This window comes from Acanthisitta chloris, unplaced genomic scaffold (genome assembly GCF_000695815.1).
Source record: "Acanthisitta chloris isolate BGI_N310 unplaced genomic scaffold, ASM69581v1 scaffold363, whole genome shotgun sequence".
Lineage (NCBI taxonomy): Eukaryota > Metazoa > Chordata > Aves > Passeriformes > Acanthisittidae > Acanthisitta > Acanthisitta chloris.
The window spans coordinates 38,769-54,662 of record NW_008663021.1 but is presented as its reverse complement, the minus strand read 5'-3'; the positions used below and the strand labels follow the sequence as shown (position 1 = coordinate 54,662).

General features: G+C 41.4%; 1 protein-coding gene across 1 annotated transcript in view; it reads left to right on the top strand.

Annotated features, from left to right (window-relative positions):
• The window catches only part of TMEM26 (transmembrane protein 26), a 14,400-nt gene extending 2,514 nt beyond the window's left edge, over positions 1 to 11,886 (top strand). Inside the window, exons 2-6 of the mRNA XM_009070809.1 lie at positions 1,272 to 1,350; positions 7,158 to 7,271; positions 7,775 to 7,995; positions 8,996 to 9,072; positions 11,471 to 11,886. Coding sequence (XP_009069057.1) covers positions 1,272 to 1,350; positions 7,158 to 7,271; positions 7,775 to 7,995; positions 8,996 to 9,072; positions 11,471 to 11,886 — 907 coding nt within the window. The remainder of the gene's footprint in view (positions 1 to 1,271; positions 1,351 to 7,157; positions 7,272 to 7,774; positions 7,996 to 8,995; positions 9,073 to 11,470) is intronic.
• Positions 11,887 to 15,894: the final 4,008 nt, after the last annotated feature.

The window sequence follows — 15,894 nt, the reverse complement described above, 5'->3', positions numbered from 1 at the left end:
AGAGGCTGAGGGAGCTGGGGGGGTTCAGCCTGGAGAAGAGGAGGCTCAGGGGAGACCTTCTCACCCTCTGCAACTCCCTGACAGGAGGTTGGAGTCAGGTGGGGGTTGGTCTCTTCTCCCAGGCAACCAGCAGCAGGACAAGAGGGTACAGACTCAAGCTCTGCCAGAGGAGGTTTAGGTTGGATATTAGGAAGAAATTTTGTGCCGACAGAGGAATCAGGCATTGGAATGTGCTGCCCAGGGAGGTGGTGGATTCACCATCCCTGGAGGTTTTCAAGAAGAGACTGGATGTGGCACTTAGTGCCATGGTCTAGTAACCAAGGTAGGGTTGGAGTTGATGGTCTTGGAGGTCTTTTCCAACCTGGCCGATTCTATGTTTCTATGAATCTAGGTATGCCATGCAAAGGCTGCTGAGTGTCTCAGCAGTGTTGCAGCAATGCTCAGTCCATGCTACAGCAGAGCTGGATGGAACATTCATGGCATCATACCTCATGCCTACTCTGAAAGGATAGGAATTGCCAAAAGTACCCACCCCAAACAAACGTCATGGGTTTAATAAGAAAACATCATCAACTGTCACAAGAAGCAGAGGGAGTCATGAAACCTCTCCAGTGCTTCTGAATAAACCCAGCTAAAAGAGCTGAGGATAATAAAGCTTCACCACCATAAGCTGCGTACAAGACTGGCAGGGAGAGAAGAGCTAGAGGCAGAAATCCTGAAGAATTATACAATTGCCAACACAAATGGGGAAACAAGGCCAGGACCCACTTTCATACACCCATTTTCAGTGCACAGCCTGCACTGCAAGACCTCCTACTGAAGAAATGCTTGTTTTAGGCAAACTAATGCTATTTCTACCTTTCCTGTGTCAATGCACAGGATTCTGATCAACAGCCTTTATCCCAGCATCACTCAGTGAAATGACTCAATGTATTAATTTACTCTTTGTGAAATCAGAAAGAGCATGTTAGCTGGAGGCTTTTTAAGTACAGAGAATGCTGTGATGGAAATACAAAGTGCCTTTGGTTAGTTCTTATAAAAAGGATTTTTAAATAAACTTCCATAGATGAGCTTAGATGGATGTACAAATAAACCTGTGATTTATAATACACAGCATGAGGAATTCAGCAAAAATAGCAATTCTTATTTACAGTTACCCTATTTCTTAATATCCCATATGGTGGAGGCACAAGATACTTTTCGATGCAGATTATGTTAGGATATATGGTATTTATGATGTCTTATAATACCAAGGTATCTTTTCTTCACAGGTTTTCACCAGCAATATTTTTATATCTGATTTGCACAGTACCATCACTATGGCTACTAGAAATTCATCATGGGACTCAGGTATTTATTATGAGACAAGATGGACTAGTTTGAAATTGATGCATTATTTGATGAATTTGGGCAGAAGTTCTGCTGGGTCTTGTTCCAGGTCTGTATTTCATATTGGTGGGTCTCCCAATCCAGCTTGAGCTACACTAAGACTACTATGCATGTCCTAAATATCAGATAATGAGTTTCATTCCTGGCTAAAAATGGGACCATTTATTTGTATTTGTCTGAGGAACTGAGGACTAGAAGGTTGAAAAACACAGCCTTTCACCCCCAGGTTACCAGCATGAATCTTGATTAATATGGGGCAAGAATTTCATGGCTTTAGAGACCTTTGTGAAACACAGAATTAGTTTCTCAGCACTCCAGAGCAGATATCACAACTTCAGGCAAATTAAAATTGAGACAGGTATCAGTGAAAGAGGTCTTAAATGGAGGTTACCTTGTATTCCTTGCAACTTAGGAGAATGTCCACAGATTGTTACCACAGCTGTTAATTTGTTTGTCAGTGTTTCTATCCTTTTTTTTGTTCATGTTGTAAAGTAATCTAGGAGTGGAATGTCTCAATTCCAATTCAGGACTAAAACACACAGTAAAAGTTTTGAGAGCAATTGGTCAGTTAGGGCCAGAACAGAGCCACTTAGCCCAGCAGCTCTTGTTGAATGAACCATCTACTCATGCAGGCTGCTTTCAAGTCCTTACAGCACTTCCACATAGTGAAAAGGAGATTTTTGTCTGTCCCAGCATTTGCACATAGGCAGTGCCTTACATTCACAGGAGTAAAGGTCCTGATTAGAACAAGAGCAAAAAGTAACAGGATAAAATACATATATTAGACTAAGAAGACCTAGTGCCTCATTTTCTCCTTTGAAACATTGTTAGAGCCCACAGAAGCATAATCAAATATTCAAAATTGTGTTTACACTGAAAATGCCCGAGGCTGTGTCTAAATACAACATCAGGAATTTATTGTCTTCTTGTTTTCCCAAATCTCCTTAAACAGTCACAGACAGGTAATGTGGATATTGAGAACATTTGTCATAGTTAAATCTGGTCCAAGAAACAGGCTAATTCTGTAGTCAAAGGCAGCGGTTTATTTCCCAAAATTATGTTAGAACATGGCATACTTTGTTCTTATTGATATACTGCTACTGTGAATTAAAGAGGGAGTATATCAAGTTAACAGCTTAGTTTATACCTGGAGAGATAGGATAGAGAGTTCTGGAAACACACAATCTAACAGATTCACAAACAGTGCTCCTGGAAGGGGGGCAGCTCTCCTAACAATTAATCTCAGACATAGCACCCAGACTAGTACTACCCTCAACACTGAAGGACTCCTGGGATTTTTCTTATTTAAATACTAAGAGAATGGGAAATTATGCAGTTGCTAGATCCACACTTTTAATATTTACACTATGAAAACAGTTTGGGGTCTTTAAGGAACTTTAATCTTGTGTTGAATCTTTAGCATGAAACATCAAGTGCTCATGTCAGTGCTGTTATTTAAGACATGTGCAAATTTGTTCCTGAAGACAGAGGCAATCCAGCCTCTCTGTGTACTGCAGAACTGGACATAAGTAATACTATTCATCCATCAACAGCCAAATACTACCTGCATAGAAACAACTGCCTTGTGTTAACATATTTGGGGATGAAGTACATGTTTGGGAGAGATGATAAACTGAACTGTACTGAGAGAAAACATTGCAACACAGACTGTCAAGAAAATGAAAAGCATTTAATCCATTGAAACCCCTAAACATTCTTTCTTAATAACATACAAGAGCTCAGATAAAGAAATACCTGCGTTACCTTTCCAAATGCTTGGAGTATCACTGCCACAGAAAGCAATAACCAACCACCTTTTGCAAGGCTTACCCGACTACAGAGCTGTGGTCAATGTAGGCTCTCAGTCAGATACTTGGAAAACCTTGTAATTATTTTTAACAGCCTTAACTTGAACATTTTGAGCAAATAGTGAATATTACTGCCCATTCCATCAGCGTTATTCTGAGGTGGGATCCTCTTATCAGCTAAAATTGTAATATAACAATCTCCTCAAAGTGATCTTCCATCTTTCACTATTTCTTCCCTCCCATACCTAGTATCTTCCTCAATTTGGAAAACAGCCTAAGCAATCTTTTCTCCCTGTTTTACATCTCAGCTTTCCTGTACGAGCAAAATGAAGCAGTCAGGAGTGCTTTGAATTTCTGACATCACGTGTGTTGCCATAGTGACAGCCACACTGTTTGCAGCAAGTCACAGAGAGCAAGCAGGGTGCCTGTTGCTTGGCCGAGGGCCCACTCCAGGGAAGGGCTAGACTCTTCCAAAACATCCTCAGCCTCACAACCTCCATGCACATTAACAGGTTGAGGGTACTCCACCCTGGTACTCAATTGTCAATTTTACCATCTCAGTGCTGGACCCATTGTGAAAAGCTTTAGCTAAGCTCAGTTTTATTTGGGAATAATGGATTGTGAATAATGTGCAGAGAGAAACTGGCTGAATTAGTTTGGTGTTTCAGGTGTCCCCCACACACTGGCAGTGAGCTCTGTGCAGGCCACACACTGGGACCTCACCATGTCATGCAACAGCATTTCTGGTTTGGTTAGATGTTTCATGAATCAGAGATATGTAAGCTTCATGTCAGAGGAAATAAAGGAAGCAAACCGAGCTCGAATTTACACAAAATGTGTACAACTTCTTCCTATTTTATCTTTGCACAGTAAAAAAAGGGCATTTTTATTTAGCCTGGTACACAATCTCAATACCTAGAAGCAACTGGACTCCAGTAGTAAAAAGGTAAACCATGTTTGTCAAATGCCTGTGAAGCACAGTATTCACTTTTTCCTTGTCATGTTCCCATTAAGTCACTGCACATCCATAACTCGCTAGGTAAATATGCCTGGCACTAACAGTCCTATTTACATGCAGATACATGATGAAAATAAAGGCTCTTCTCCAGACTTTCAAGTGAATCACTTCACAATCACAACTTAATATATACTCAGGTAGAAACAAACTGAAACAAGATATGAACATACTTAAATGAAAAAAACCAAGAGCCTCCTTTAAATGACTGGATTTGCAGATGCAGTTTCCCATTTCCTACCTGCCAGCAGTTGAGAAGAGCTATGAACTGGCCCTGAGAGTGCTATTCAGGTTCCTGGAGCCCTGCACTAAAATGGTAACCCTCATAAAAAAGACACATAAGGAACCTACAAGAGACACCAATAATATGCACTAATTTTCTTACAGGTATTCCCTGTACTTTGTGCCACTAGAACAAGAAAAAGGAGCCCCCTTGCAAGCCCCTGTGAGCCATGAGCTTTCCTCCACCGTCCTCCAGCAGTGTGAGCTGCCAACTCCTGCAGCTCCTCTGCAGGTGCAGAGGGTGTGTGGCCCAGCCAGGAGAGTGATCTGCTTGCTGCTGTTGGCATGGGGAGAGCCATGCCACCTGCTCCGGGCAGCACCCACACAGCATGACTGCTACAGGCTTCTAAGTCACTCCTGTCCTTCAGCCACCTGACTGACTTGTTGGGAGTTCACACAGTGTTTGGGAAGGGATTTCCACTATCCTTGCACATACAGCATGTGTGGCAGGTAGGCTGCCCTACCTGGGTTCTGTCTCAAATTCGGCCATTTCACCCCTGAGCAATGGGGGTTTAAAGGACCAATCAAAAAATCTTCAAGTTTGGATATGAAGTTCACTGCAGGTTCATGGCTTATTTCCTCCTACCCTGCCAGACCAGACAAATGGACAGAGGGGTGAGCTCAAATGCAGACTTAATGACAAACTAAAGGCTGCCAAGGTCAGCCTTCCTCTTCCTGCCCAGGTTAGTTAGTTCCCTTTGCCCTACTCAGGCTATTTGTTGATATGCACTTGTAGCTATTCACTTCTTCATATCCTGGGGTGGTTAGGACAGTTAGGCAATATTTTTAGGTCATTATCTCCTTGGATAACTGTGTCACACTGCCTGTGGAGGTTATTCAGAAAGGCTGACTTGGTCCTTGGGGCTGTTCTCCATAGACTTTAGGTGTTTTCTATAGGCAACAGATAAAAATGCCTCTCCAGAGCACCAGTTATATTTCATTTCCAAAACATCCTCTGAACAAGCTGCTCTGTCTCTCTGCTTTGGTTGAAGGGCCAAGTTAGGCAGATTAGCCCTACAGGACTGTGGCCAGGCAGAGTACCAGCCCCTTCAACCTCACTGTTTCCATGCCCAGAACTTCAGACTTCCTTCTTCCAAATGGAAATATCATCTTCCCCACATCTGTGTGTCAATCTGTCAACACTCTCACACCCACTGTCCAAATAAGACAAGCATTCAGCTTAAGAGTCTTTATGACCAATTATAAAAGCAACAAGCAGTGACATTTTTTCCAGATTTTTCAAGCCACAGGAAGTTGCTCCATTTATCTACCATAAGGTCAGGCAAGAGGCAGTGTGCACCCAGATACTGAGCAACATTATCGGAGACCAAGTAAAGTATCAAAGTAGAATCTGAAATTTGCTGGAAAATGTTGCCCTTGTATCAGCAGGCACTATACTGAACACAGCTACTCAGTATGCTCTCCAATACATTCCGATTGTTGCAGAAAATCACTCCCTGTGCAATAAAATGGTGGGGGGCCCAGTGGAGGAATGCAAATCATCTGCTGTTCTCTGGCACAAATAGGACAGGATAAAAGTCTTGAATAACAGCATGGTTTGATTTTCTAATTATCCCCTTTTTATTACAATGAGGAGAGATGTTAAGTGGTTGTTATGAAGATAGATTTTGGAACCATACCCCTTCAGTTGCTCTAGGGCCAGTCCTGGGTGTGAAGGTAGAAGGACACAGCAGTGCTGCAGACATAACACAGCCTAACAGCATGGTTTGATTTTCTAATTATCCCCTTTTTATTACAATGAGGAGAGATGTTAAGTGGTTGTTATGAAGATAGATTTTGGAACCATACCCCTTCAGTTGCTCTAGGGCCAGTCCTGGGTGTGAAGGTAGAAGGACAGAGCAGTGCTGCAGACATAACCCAGCCTGGCACTGGTTTGCTGGAGTTGGAGTGTGTTTTAGCCAACACTGTTTCCCAGAGCACTGGCTACTTGAGAAAGTAGAAGTACCCTTTTTTCTACTTCTCAGGGGTAGACAACAATACAGGTCCATTTTCCTTAATTACTCTTGTATTTCACCTCTCACCCTATGAATTTCCTTACAAAATAGGGCACAGCAGGGGCAGAAGTGGCAGGGAATACAACCCAAACATCCTACCACAACTTGATTAGAGCCTTGAGGGAAGTCATACAGAAGAGTGAAACAACTGAACTCTCAGAGAACATTTTCTGGATGGTAGAGAAGCAGGTATTTTGAGAACAAGTTTGAATATAGGGCTGAACATGAACATAACACATCAAACTGACCATTACCACTTTTTACCCTCTTTTACTGTTTCCTTCCATGTAGGAAACCCAGTAGCCTGTTCAGGAGAACTGCAAGCAGATCACATTCAAAGAGTGCAGACTGAACAGCACAGAAATGTCACCTGCTTTATCCACCTTTGAATTACATCCTCTTCTGCAGTACAACCTGACACTTTCCCAGGGACCTACTAACATATCACTCTTGTCCTCATGAGAGGAATTTCTCCCTTCTGAACAGGAGGGGAATTACATTCAGAGTGAGCACATACCTTTGTAAACATCAACTGTCTTTCACAAACGAACCCTCTGCAGTTCAGTGAAACAGGACAGTCAGTCACAGAGCACATCTGCTCCCTTGCATGGGATGATTATGCATGTGTCATGTTTTTGTTCACAACAGTACTGTGGTAATGAGCCTGGGGCAGTTCAGGTGAATGTCAGCAACCAAGACTTCAATCAATCCAGAGACAGTAGTCATGGAAGTGAGGGAACAGATCACAACATCATTCAGACGGTGAGACACCTTTTTCCTATTCCTAGTAGAGATTTTATGATAATTAGAGGAATTAGCAAGGAAAGCTCATTGCATAGTGAGTAAAAGTAAAAACAAACAAACAAGTTTCAGAAAACCACATTGGGAAAATGGCCTATAGTATGCTATATACTAACTATTGTTGGCAAGACAAGTCTCTGCGTAAAGAGGAGACTCTCTTACCATTCTCTTCCAAATCTCAGTAACTGAATTTAGAAAGTGTCTGGGTGATGATTCTTCAAAGGATAATGATCAGCTGGAAAATGAGAACAGGAAGAGTAGTACACATAGAAAGACTTGCTATTCATTATCCAAAGTTTGTATTAACATGCCTTTTTCAAACTAGGCCTGCCAGATAGAAATTATTTGCTCTCATACAATGAGAAAGAGAACAAAAGCAGGCTCAGGGATGAATACAGTCTCTGAAGGTACCTATAACATCAGTCTCCTGATGTTACAGCACACTATTGTTGTCTTTTAAACAGGCTAAAGTCTTTGTCAATCAGCTCTCCACAATCTGTGAGACTGTATGGACACTGGCCCTACACCAGACTTTTCTACTGCTGCTAGTAGTTGGGAGATGGCTTCTCCCCATCGGAGTTGAAATCACTCGGGATCAGCTGTCTCAGCTGCTTCTCATGTTTGTGGGAACAGCAGCAGATATACTTGAATTTGCTAGTGAAACCCTGGACATCGAGGATGTTCGGTAAGGACTTTTTGCTGACATGAATAACTTGGGTAGTGCAAGATACTTTTTTTGTAAAGTTCAGACTTGTGGAACTGTATTTCCCATAGAAAACAGAAGGCTACGTTCAAGGGCTGTTTTCCCAATTCCTGCCTTTCCCTCTGTGAAAGGCCTAACAGTCCTATGAGCTTTGTTAGGGATTATCTGTAGCCAGCAGAGAAGCATGTCACATCCATCACCATAAAAGGGTTCAAAGAGTCAAACAAGTAGCGTAACTGCCATGCAGCATCAGTTCTTACAGCTCCAGGAGCTGAAATACTGGATACACAGTAAGCCTTTTTCAGGCTAATGAATTGGTTTAGACTGGCAAGGAAGCAACTAGAGTTTGCTTTAGTGATTCATTATCCACGTTGCTTCTTTGGTTATCTCATACATACTTTCTTCATGATAGAATGACAAAGTGTTCAAAGATAAGAAGAAAGGCAATGGCATAGTCTGGTGTGAATTTTCAACACTGTGATCTCTCCCAGAGAAAGTAAGCTCATATCCCCCTCACAGTGCTGAGAGATGAGCTGTGAATATCCATGATAAAGAAATAGTCACAGAACAGGTTCATCCTCTCAAAAAAGTATTTATTTTTTGTAAATATCAAAGGAAGGTTTTTGGAGCAGGAAAAGAGGTCCTTCTCACTTCAGGCTTGCAAGGAATGTGCAATTAATACAAGGGTAAAGATATCTCCTCTTTGAGCAACAGAGTCTGTTTCCATATGCTTATCATTATAACATTAGCATCAGATATTTAGTGCAATTACACAGCTGGAACATGTAGCCTGAACTGCAAAACTTCCCTACCAAAAGGTGCCTCTGTCTTCCTTAGTCTTGCATCTCAAGAGCATGCATTAATCAATCACTGTTTCACTCAACCACCCTTTAAAGGACATTCCAAACACTACAGGAAAAATTTTTGTTAGCATATAAGTAAACTTCAGCTTCACTGTTATCCCTTTTTTCCCCTCCCATAGGAAGAATTACACTCTCATCAATGCAATTCTTGCTGTATGGACATGGAGTATGTTACAGTTTCCACTTGATCTTGCAGGTTAGTACTTGCACATAGACAAGAAAAGAGAAAAAAATTGCTCTCTAGGTTTTGCTCTGATGTCTTGTGGCAGTGCACATGCTACAAGCTGTATCAAGGACTTCTAGTGGAGAGCAGTCTATATGGCAATGGCTTTTGGAGAAAGTACCTTGTGGTTTCTTCTGAGGAAATGCTTGTTTCTGGCTAACTTCTGATCTCCCTGATAAAACTCTAGTCTCAGGAAAACAAAAAGGATTGCAATATTGTATCAGGACATCTGCTCCAGTTGCCTGTTACTGCCTTAAACTTCACCATGTGAGCTCTTGAGTTAGATCTGGTCTATTATATTATGGCTTGGATTTGGGTAAGTTAGTGGACCCTACAGAGAGACAGGCAATTGTTAACCACAGAGAACAGCACAGCCAAAAGCACAGGGGACACTATCACAGGAGAAATTACACATTCACAGGGAACCTAAAGCACCATATGATGTTGGGACTGTACACCCTTATCTTAACCTAAGAGGCTGAAAATCTATTCAGCTGACTCAGGGTTATGTTTGTCCCTGGGCAGAACAGGCTTTGCCCTGTCCCAGAAGAACAATGACAGTTGTCTGAATCATCATCTGCTCCAACCATTTTGGCCTCCAATCACAAGTTTGCAACACAACTGCAGCAGTCCAAAGACACATTATCCTCACCAGCATCTTATACAGAACTGATTACTACGTTGACATGCAGACTAAAATAATAAATTCCCAGCATCTTATACAGAACTGATTACTATGTTGACATGCAGACTAAAATAATTAATTGAGAATTCCTGGAATTCTTTTTTGCTATTATTTTACTCCTTAGCCTTCTCTTCATGGCCACAACTAGGTTTTGTTTTCAGCACTGAAGTTATGAAAATATTTCAGCATTTCAGCTCAGCAGCTGACCTCCTGAAAAAAACTGATGCAATCACATTTCAGATTTATCCCAGCTGGAATTCCTGTTCCTGGTAAAATCTATTCTGTTAAAGATGCACAGCACTCAGGTTTAAAAAACCCTCAGCCAACCAACCAAAAAAACACCTCAGGCACATCACCACAACCCAAACAATTTCAATTACTTCAACACTTAAATGATCTCTTTTTTTTTTTTTTTCTGTTGCTTTTCTGCTTATTTAATTGCATTTACCAGTTAAAAAGTAGATTATTGAACACAGGTTTTCCCGAAATTATTATAGGTACAGTTTATTTTAGGCAGTTCTATACAGTTGTACTTTTTATTCAAGCATCAGAATATTCACTTACATGTCAAACATGATGTAAGAGAAGTTTTTAGGCACTCTTGATTAGGCTACAACAATGCAGTTAGGACTCTTAAACAGCAATGGCACAAAAGCATGTTAAAAAACTAGCTGCTGCTGAAGCTTTGCCTGATGGATTCAGCAAATTTCTACATTCTACAACACATTTTCCATTTGAGTCTCATCTAGTTCTTTCCCCTCCTAGCGTTGACTCAAACAATAGAATTCTTTTGGCCAACTGAAGTGTTTGGCAGTTGTTACTGCATTGCAAGTAGCAATGTTTTTTAAACTAATGAAATCTCCCAGTGCAGAGATGGGTTAGTTAATCTATGTGTATTTTTGTACAAGGCAGCCATACCTACCCTGCATAAACCCTTCTGATGGCCTTTCTTTAGGCACCACACCATAGAGAGCATTCAAGCTCACCACCACCTGTACAGCCAAGGGGAACCCATGCAAGCAAGTTCCAGCAGTTGAGTGTAACTGATACTCAGAAAGCTAAGAATAAGTAACTGTGGCTCAAGTCTTACAGAGCAAATAGAAACCTTAGTTTCTTCCTATCCATAATACCCAGTATTGCCATGCGCTGACAGGACTTACACTTCCTATCCATAATACCCAGTATTGCCATGCACTGACAGGACTTACTCTTACTATGACACGTGAAAAACGCAATGGCTATTTGGTCAATCTTTTAAAAGCAAGGTCTTAGACAGCCTGGAACAAACTGAAGTGCCATAGCTCAGGCTGTTACTATTCAGCACAGAAGGGTAGTTTTCTGTAAGATAGATATTGTGTAGCATGTTGATTTAACAAGGGGAAGTTGTCACAGAAAGATTAGGTGATCTATTTCTGCTTTGTGCTTTAGAAGTGTATAAATACTGATATCTTTGAGGGATGGAAAAGGAGAAGTGGCTTTTGGTCCTGTTTGCCAGACCCCAGAAGTGCCTCACACGAGCTTAATGTGTTTTGCTGAAACAAATCCAGAAACTGGATACGCTGTATGTTGAATACTTCATAGTTGAGTGCATTTATAATCCATGGTACCCTGGCTTATAAATGCCATTTTGGCCAACCCTGGCTCCAACTTTAGGAAGTTGTTTTAACATAACTCTTTTATTTCCAGTACAGCACATTGGCTGCAAACCAACTGCATCGGCCAGGCGGATCCCCAGCCTGTTGCTGTGCAGGTACAGCGCGGAACTGTGGAACATCGGGGTCAGCCTTTTCATACAGGATGGGCCCTTCTTCATTGTGCGTTCAATCCTGATGGGCCACTTCAGAATATTCAATCAGATGCTGGTGTTTTTTACAGCTAAAAATGTCTTAGTTGTGACTCTACAGTTGTATCGTCTGGCGGTGATAACGTTAGACTTCCGTACTACCATTCTGCAGAAGAGCAGGAAAGGTGAAGTCTGCTGCTGCCCATGTGAGCCTTACGAAGCTCGTACTCATGCTACAGGTCATCAAGATAATGAAATGAAAGAGTTTGTCGCATTTCTTCCAAAAAAGGAATCCCAAGCTCCAGCAGAAGATCAATGAGCACACTTATTGACTTAAAGAGGTTGCATCTCCTACAGCTTCTACAGAAGGGCTTCACCTGTTTCTATGACCAAACACACCTTGAGTGTCTATGCCATATTTTCCACCAAGAGACTGTTAATTTCTTCTCCATTGTAGGGGAATTTTCTCAAACGATTGCATAGAAATGGGACTTTTTTAAAAATCCATTTGTATGGTGGGTTTTGACTAGCTCCATATTATATTATCCACAGGGATTTTGTAGCCATAGTTTGTAGTAGCAAGAAAGGTTGACCACACTAACAAAACTGGTTATTACCTTTGTTGGCACTGTGCTAACCTATATACTTGTGCATATTAAGATACAAGGACAAGCCTATCCTTTCTGGGAAGTATGAAAGCACTTAGCTCTACTTGAATGGTCAGGCTGTAACTAGAGAGTGATGAACAATGTGTTCACCCTGTATGGGAGCAACTTCAGCAGCAACAATTGTGCAGTCATGCAAGTGAAGAGGGATGACAGATTTCTGCTGTTACTGTGACATCTGAACATTGTTCAGTCCAGAAATTTCAAAATTTACTTCATTCTTGGCTGAATTCAGTTAAGAACTACACAGCACCATGAAACTGCATACAAAAGACTCTTTCAACCTGCATGGTCTGAATAACCTAAGCCTTAAATTGCTCTTCATTAGAAGACAACTGCATCTGCTACAGGCATTTTCTACAGAGGTGCTTGCCTTTCTATTTCTACCAGTTAGAACACACACGCACAGCTAGAACACACACGCACAAAACCTCACCAAAATATTTGTAAATACTTTTTTTCCCCTCTCTTGATTTCACATTACAGTTGAGAAAACTTTTTAAAATGTCTCCATTTTATATATTTTTAGAAGTGGCCTGACCCAGGCATAGATTCTCACTAGAAAGAAGATGGAACTGCTGCTCAAGTTTGACAAGACAGTCTAGGCAAAAGGATTCAGGCTTGCACTTGTTGTGGCTTAACCCCAGCCAGCCACTGAACACCACACAGCTGCTCACACACTCCCCTATCAGTAGGATGGAGGAGAGAATCAGAAGGGTAAAACCTAGAAAAACTCATGGGTTGAGATAAAGACAGTTTAATAGGGAAAGCAAAAGCTGCACACACAAGCAAAACAAAACAAGAAATTAATTCACTGCTTCCTATGGGCAGGAGGTGTTCAACCATCTCCAGAAGAGCAGGAGAGCAGGGCAACATCACAAGTTCATTGGGAAGACAAATGCCATCACTCCAGATGTCCTCACCTTCCTCCTTCTTCCTCCCACCTTATATACTGAGCATGATATCCTATGGTATGGAATATCCCTTTGGTCAGTTTGGGTCACCTGTCCCAGCTGTGTCTCCTCCCAATCTCCCATGCACTCCCAACTCCCTTGCCAGTGTGGCAGTACAGAAAGCAGTAAAGGCCTTGGCTCTGTGTGAGCTCTGCTCAGCAGTAACAGAAACATCTCTGCATTATCAACCCTGTGCCCTGCACAAATCCTAAACATAGCCTCATACTAGCCACTGGGAAGAAAATTAACTCCACTTCAACCCAAACCAGCCTACACTTCACATATCACAAAGAATCACAAGGTCCCATGAAATATCTTGAGGGATTGTCTGGGCTGGTGAGTGTCAAGATCCATTTTTGAGAAATGGGTAATAATTACTAAATTACTATGTTCCCATTTGGAGTGGACAATATAGGCCTCATTTCTCCCAACAGCACACTTGAGATCAGTGTAAGACCATTGACTGCTGGACTCAGCTTATACAAGGTGAAAGCAACATAAGCCATTTTTGAAAGTCTGCCTAAAAAATTCTATTCTTTCACAAAATGGGAGGTGCTTTTATGATTTCTGCATCCATTCTGAAAGAGATCAGAAAAGCATATAAAGTGATGTAATTAAGGCAGTTTCCCTTATTAAAAACAGCCAATTTAACCTTGTTTTCTAAAGCGTTGGCTATCTGAAAACAGAATCCAGTTTCAGGAATGAATAAAAGTGTTTCTACCATCACTGCAGCAATCATAGACTTATTTATTCACAGCCTGATATGCAATAACACATTTATTATTGCAAAGATGATCCTCTTAAAAAATTCCAGACTCCAAAGATGTGAACACGTGTTTATATCTGTGAGTTCTTACTGTTCTATGCAGGACCAAACCCTTCTGTTATGAAAGAAGAAAATGCACAGCCATAAAGAAAGAAGTCCCATACACTTCATAGCCCTTTCCACTATTCATACTTCAGTAATAATGTGCAACACCTCCTCCTCTTCTTATTTTGGGCATTTTTTTTCCAGCAAAAATTTAAGAAAGCCAATCGTTACTTGTCATGGCATTGTGAGATAGACATGGAGAGTGGAATGCGACTTCATTTGGGATTTTAGTTCAAGCCTAGAAGTAAAAAAGTGACAGTGCTGATGAGAAGGTGTGCTGCCTAAAGCCTTTGACACTGGAATGGATTTAGAATCAGCTAGTAGAACCACAACACAGCTCTTCCTTGTGGATGCAAGCTGGGACTACTCACATTCATTTTGAGTTTACCACTTGCTGATACAGTAATTATCCTGTTAAAAAGATCACTGCTAATTAATTTGGAGTGTACTGAGCTTGCTAGAACATCGTTCTAAATTCATCGCACAAAAATTGCAGGATGTACTTTTTTAAACTTCTATTTAAAGGCTTAGTTCAGCAACAGACTGCCTGCTTGGCTCAGCCTGCAGCAAATGGAAGATCCCCCTGGGGTCAGCAGCACAGAGACTGGTTACAGCAGAAATATTTTACAGAGAACTCTGATTTCCTGGTCTTCAAGCAGTTCCATTGTAAACAGCAGTAAAACTTCTAATCAGATTTGTAGTGAGAAGAACTCACCCAGCACTAGGTGGTTACTATTAGATCCCATCACCATTCACGCACAGACAAAAAAAAGCTACATTCTCCTTCAGGCTTACAAAACAATAGATTTGGACTTCCCTTTTCCTCCCCACTATTGCAGTGATGGCAATCAGATTGCTTAAAACCAAAACAAACCCTAAACTGACAAACAAAGCATTTTAAAGGGTAGGTAGGCTACCTCCCCACCTGTGCACAGAGAGGAATCACATATACCAGGCAGCAGCAGCAATGACATGCAATTTGCTCTACTTCTAGCCTAGTAGCTTGTATGTTTTGGGCACAGCAGCAGACTCCAGTTGCAAGCCCTCCTCACCTTCCTGTTGCAAGTGTTCTGAGCAGGAGGACAGCAGTGCTGCACTTTGCAGCAGGCTGTTTGACCCCAAGCAGCACCAAAGCTGTGAGGAGCCACTGTGCCATCCCACCTCCTTCCAGAGCTTTGCACTAGGCAAGTGGTAGAATGGGTTCCCTTGAAGATCTGCCAGCACCTGTGGTGCACCCAAAGATGTCATGCTTCCTATGCAGGAAAAAACCTGAAGTTTCAGGTGGGGAAAATTCAAGCCTTCCAAATGGATGAACTTCAGAACATTTATCATAATGATTATTTACTCAAGTTGGGAGAACTACATTACTAAATCTGTTCTGGATATAGATACCTATCCATTTACCGTTATCTATTCTGATTATCCCTGTCTTGTTCTTTTAGATTATTCCACATTAAACCTCACTAAAATGTTTTACCACTTGTCTTTTCCTGAAGTAAAATGTATTCCTCCTGTCCTTTGGACATTGGCTCAAATAAGATCATAGCCCGGAGCGGGAAAAACAACAAACAACAGCGATGATTTTATTGCATTCCTGTTGGTATTTGTACTGTACTATGTTCTCTGAGACCATGTGGAAATGGAAGAAAATGTGCAATTACTTTTAAAAAAATTCCAACTGCATTTTGCAAATAAAAGGCAGTTACCTCAGGCAGAGCTGCCAATTTATTATGTGAGAGCTGACTGTTATATGTTCCCATTAATTATATCTTCCACATGCTGCTTTTCCTTTCCATGTTTCGTAAGTTAATTACTTAGGCCAGATTCTGACTGCAGTC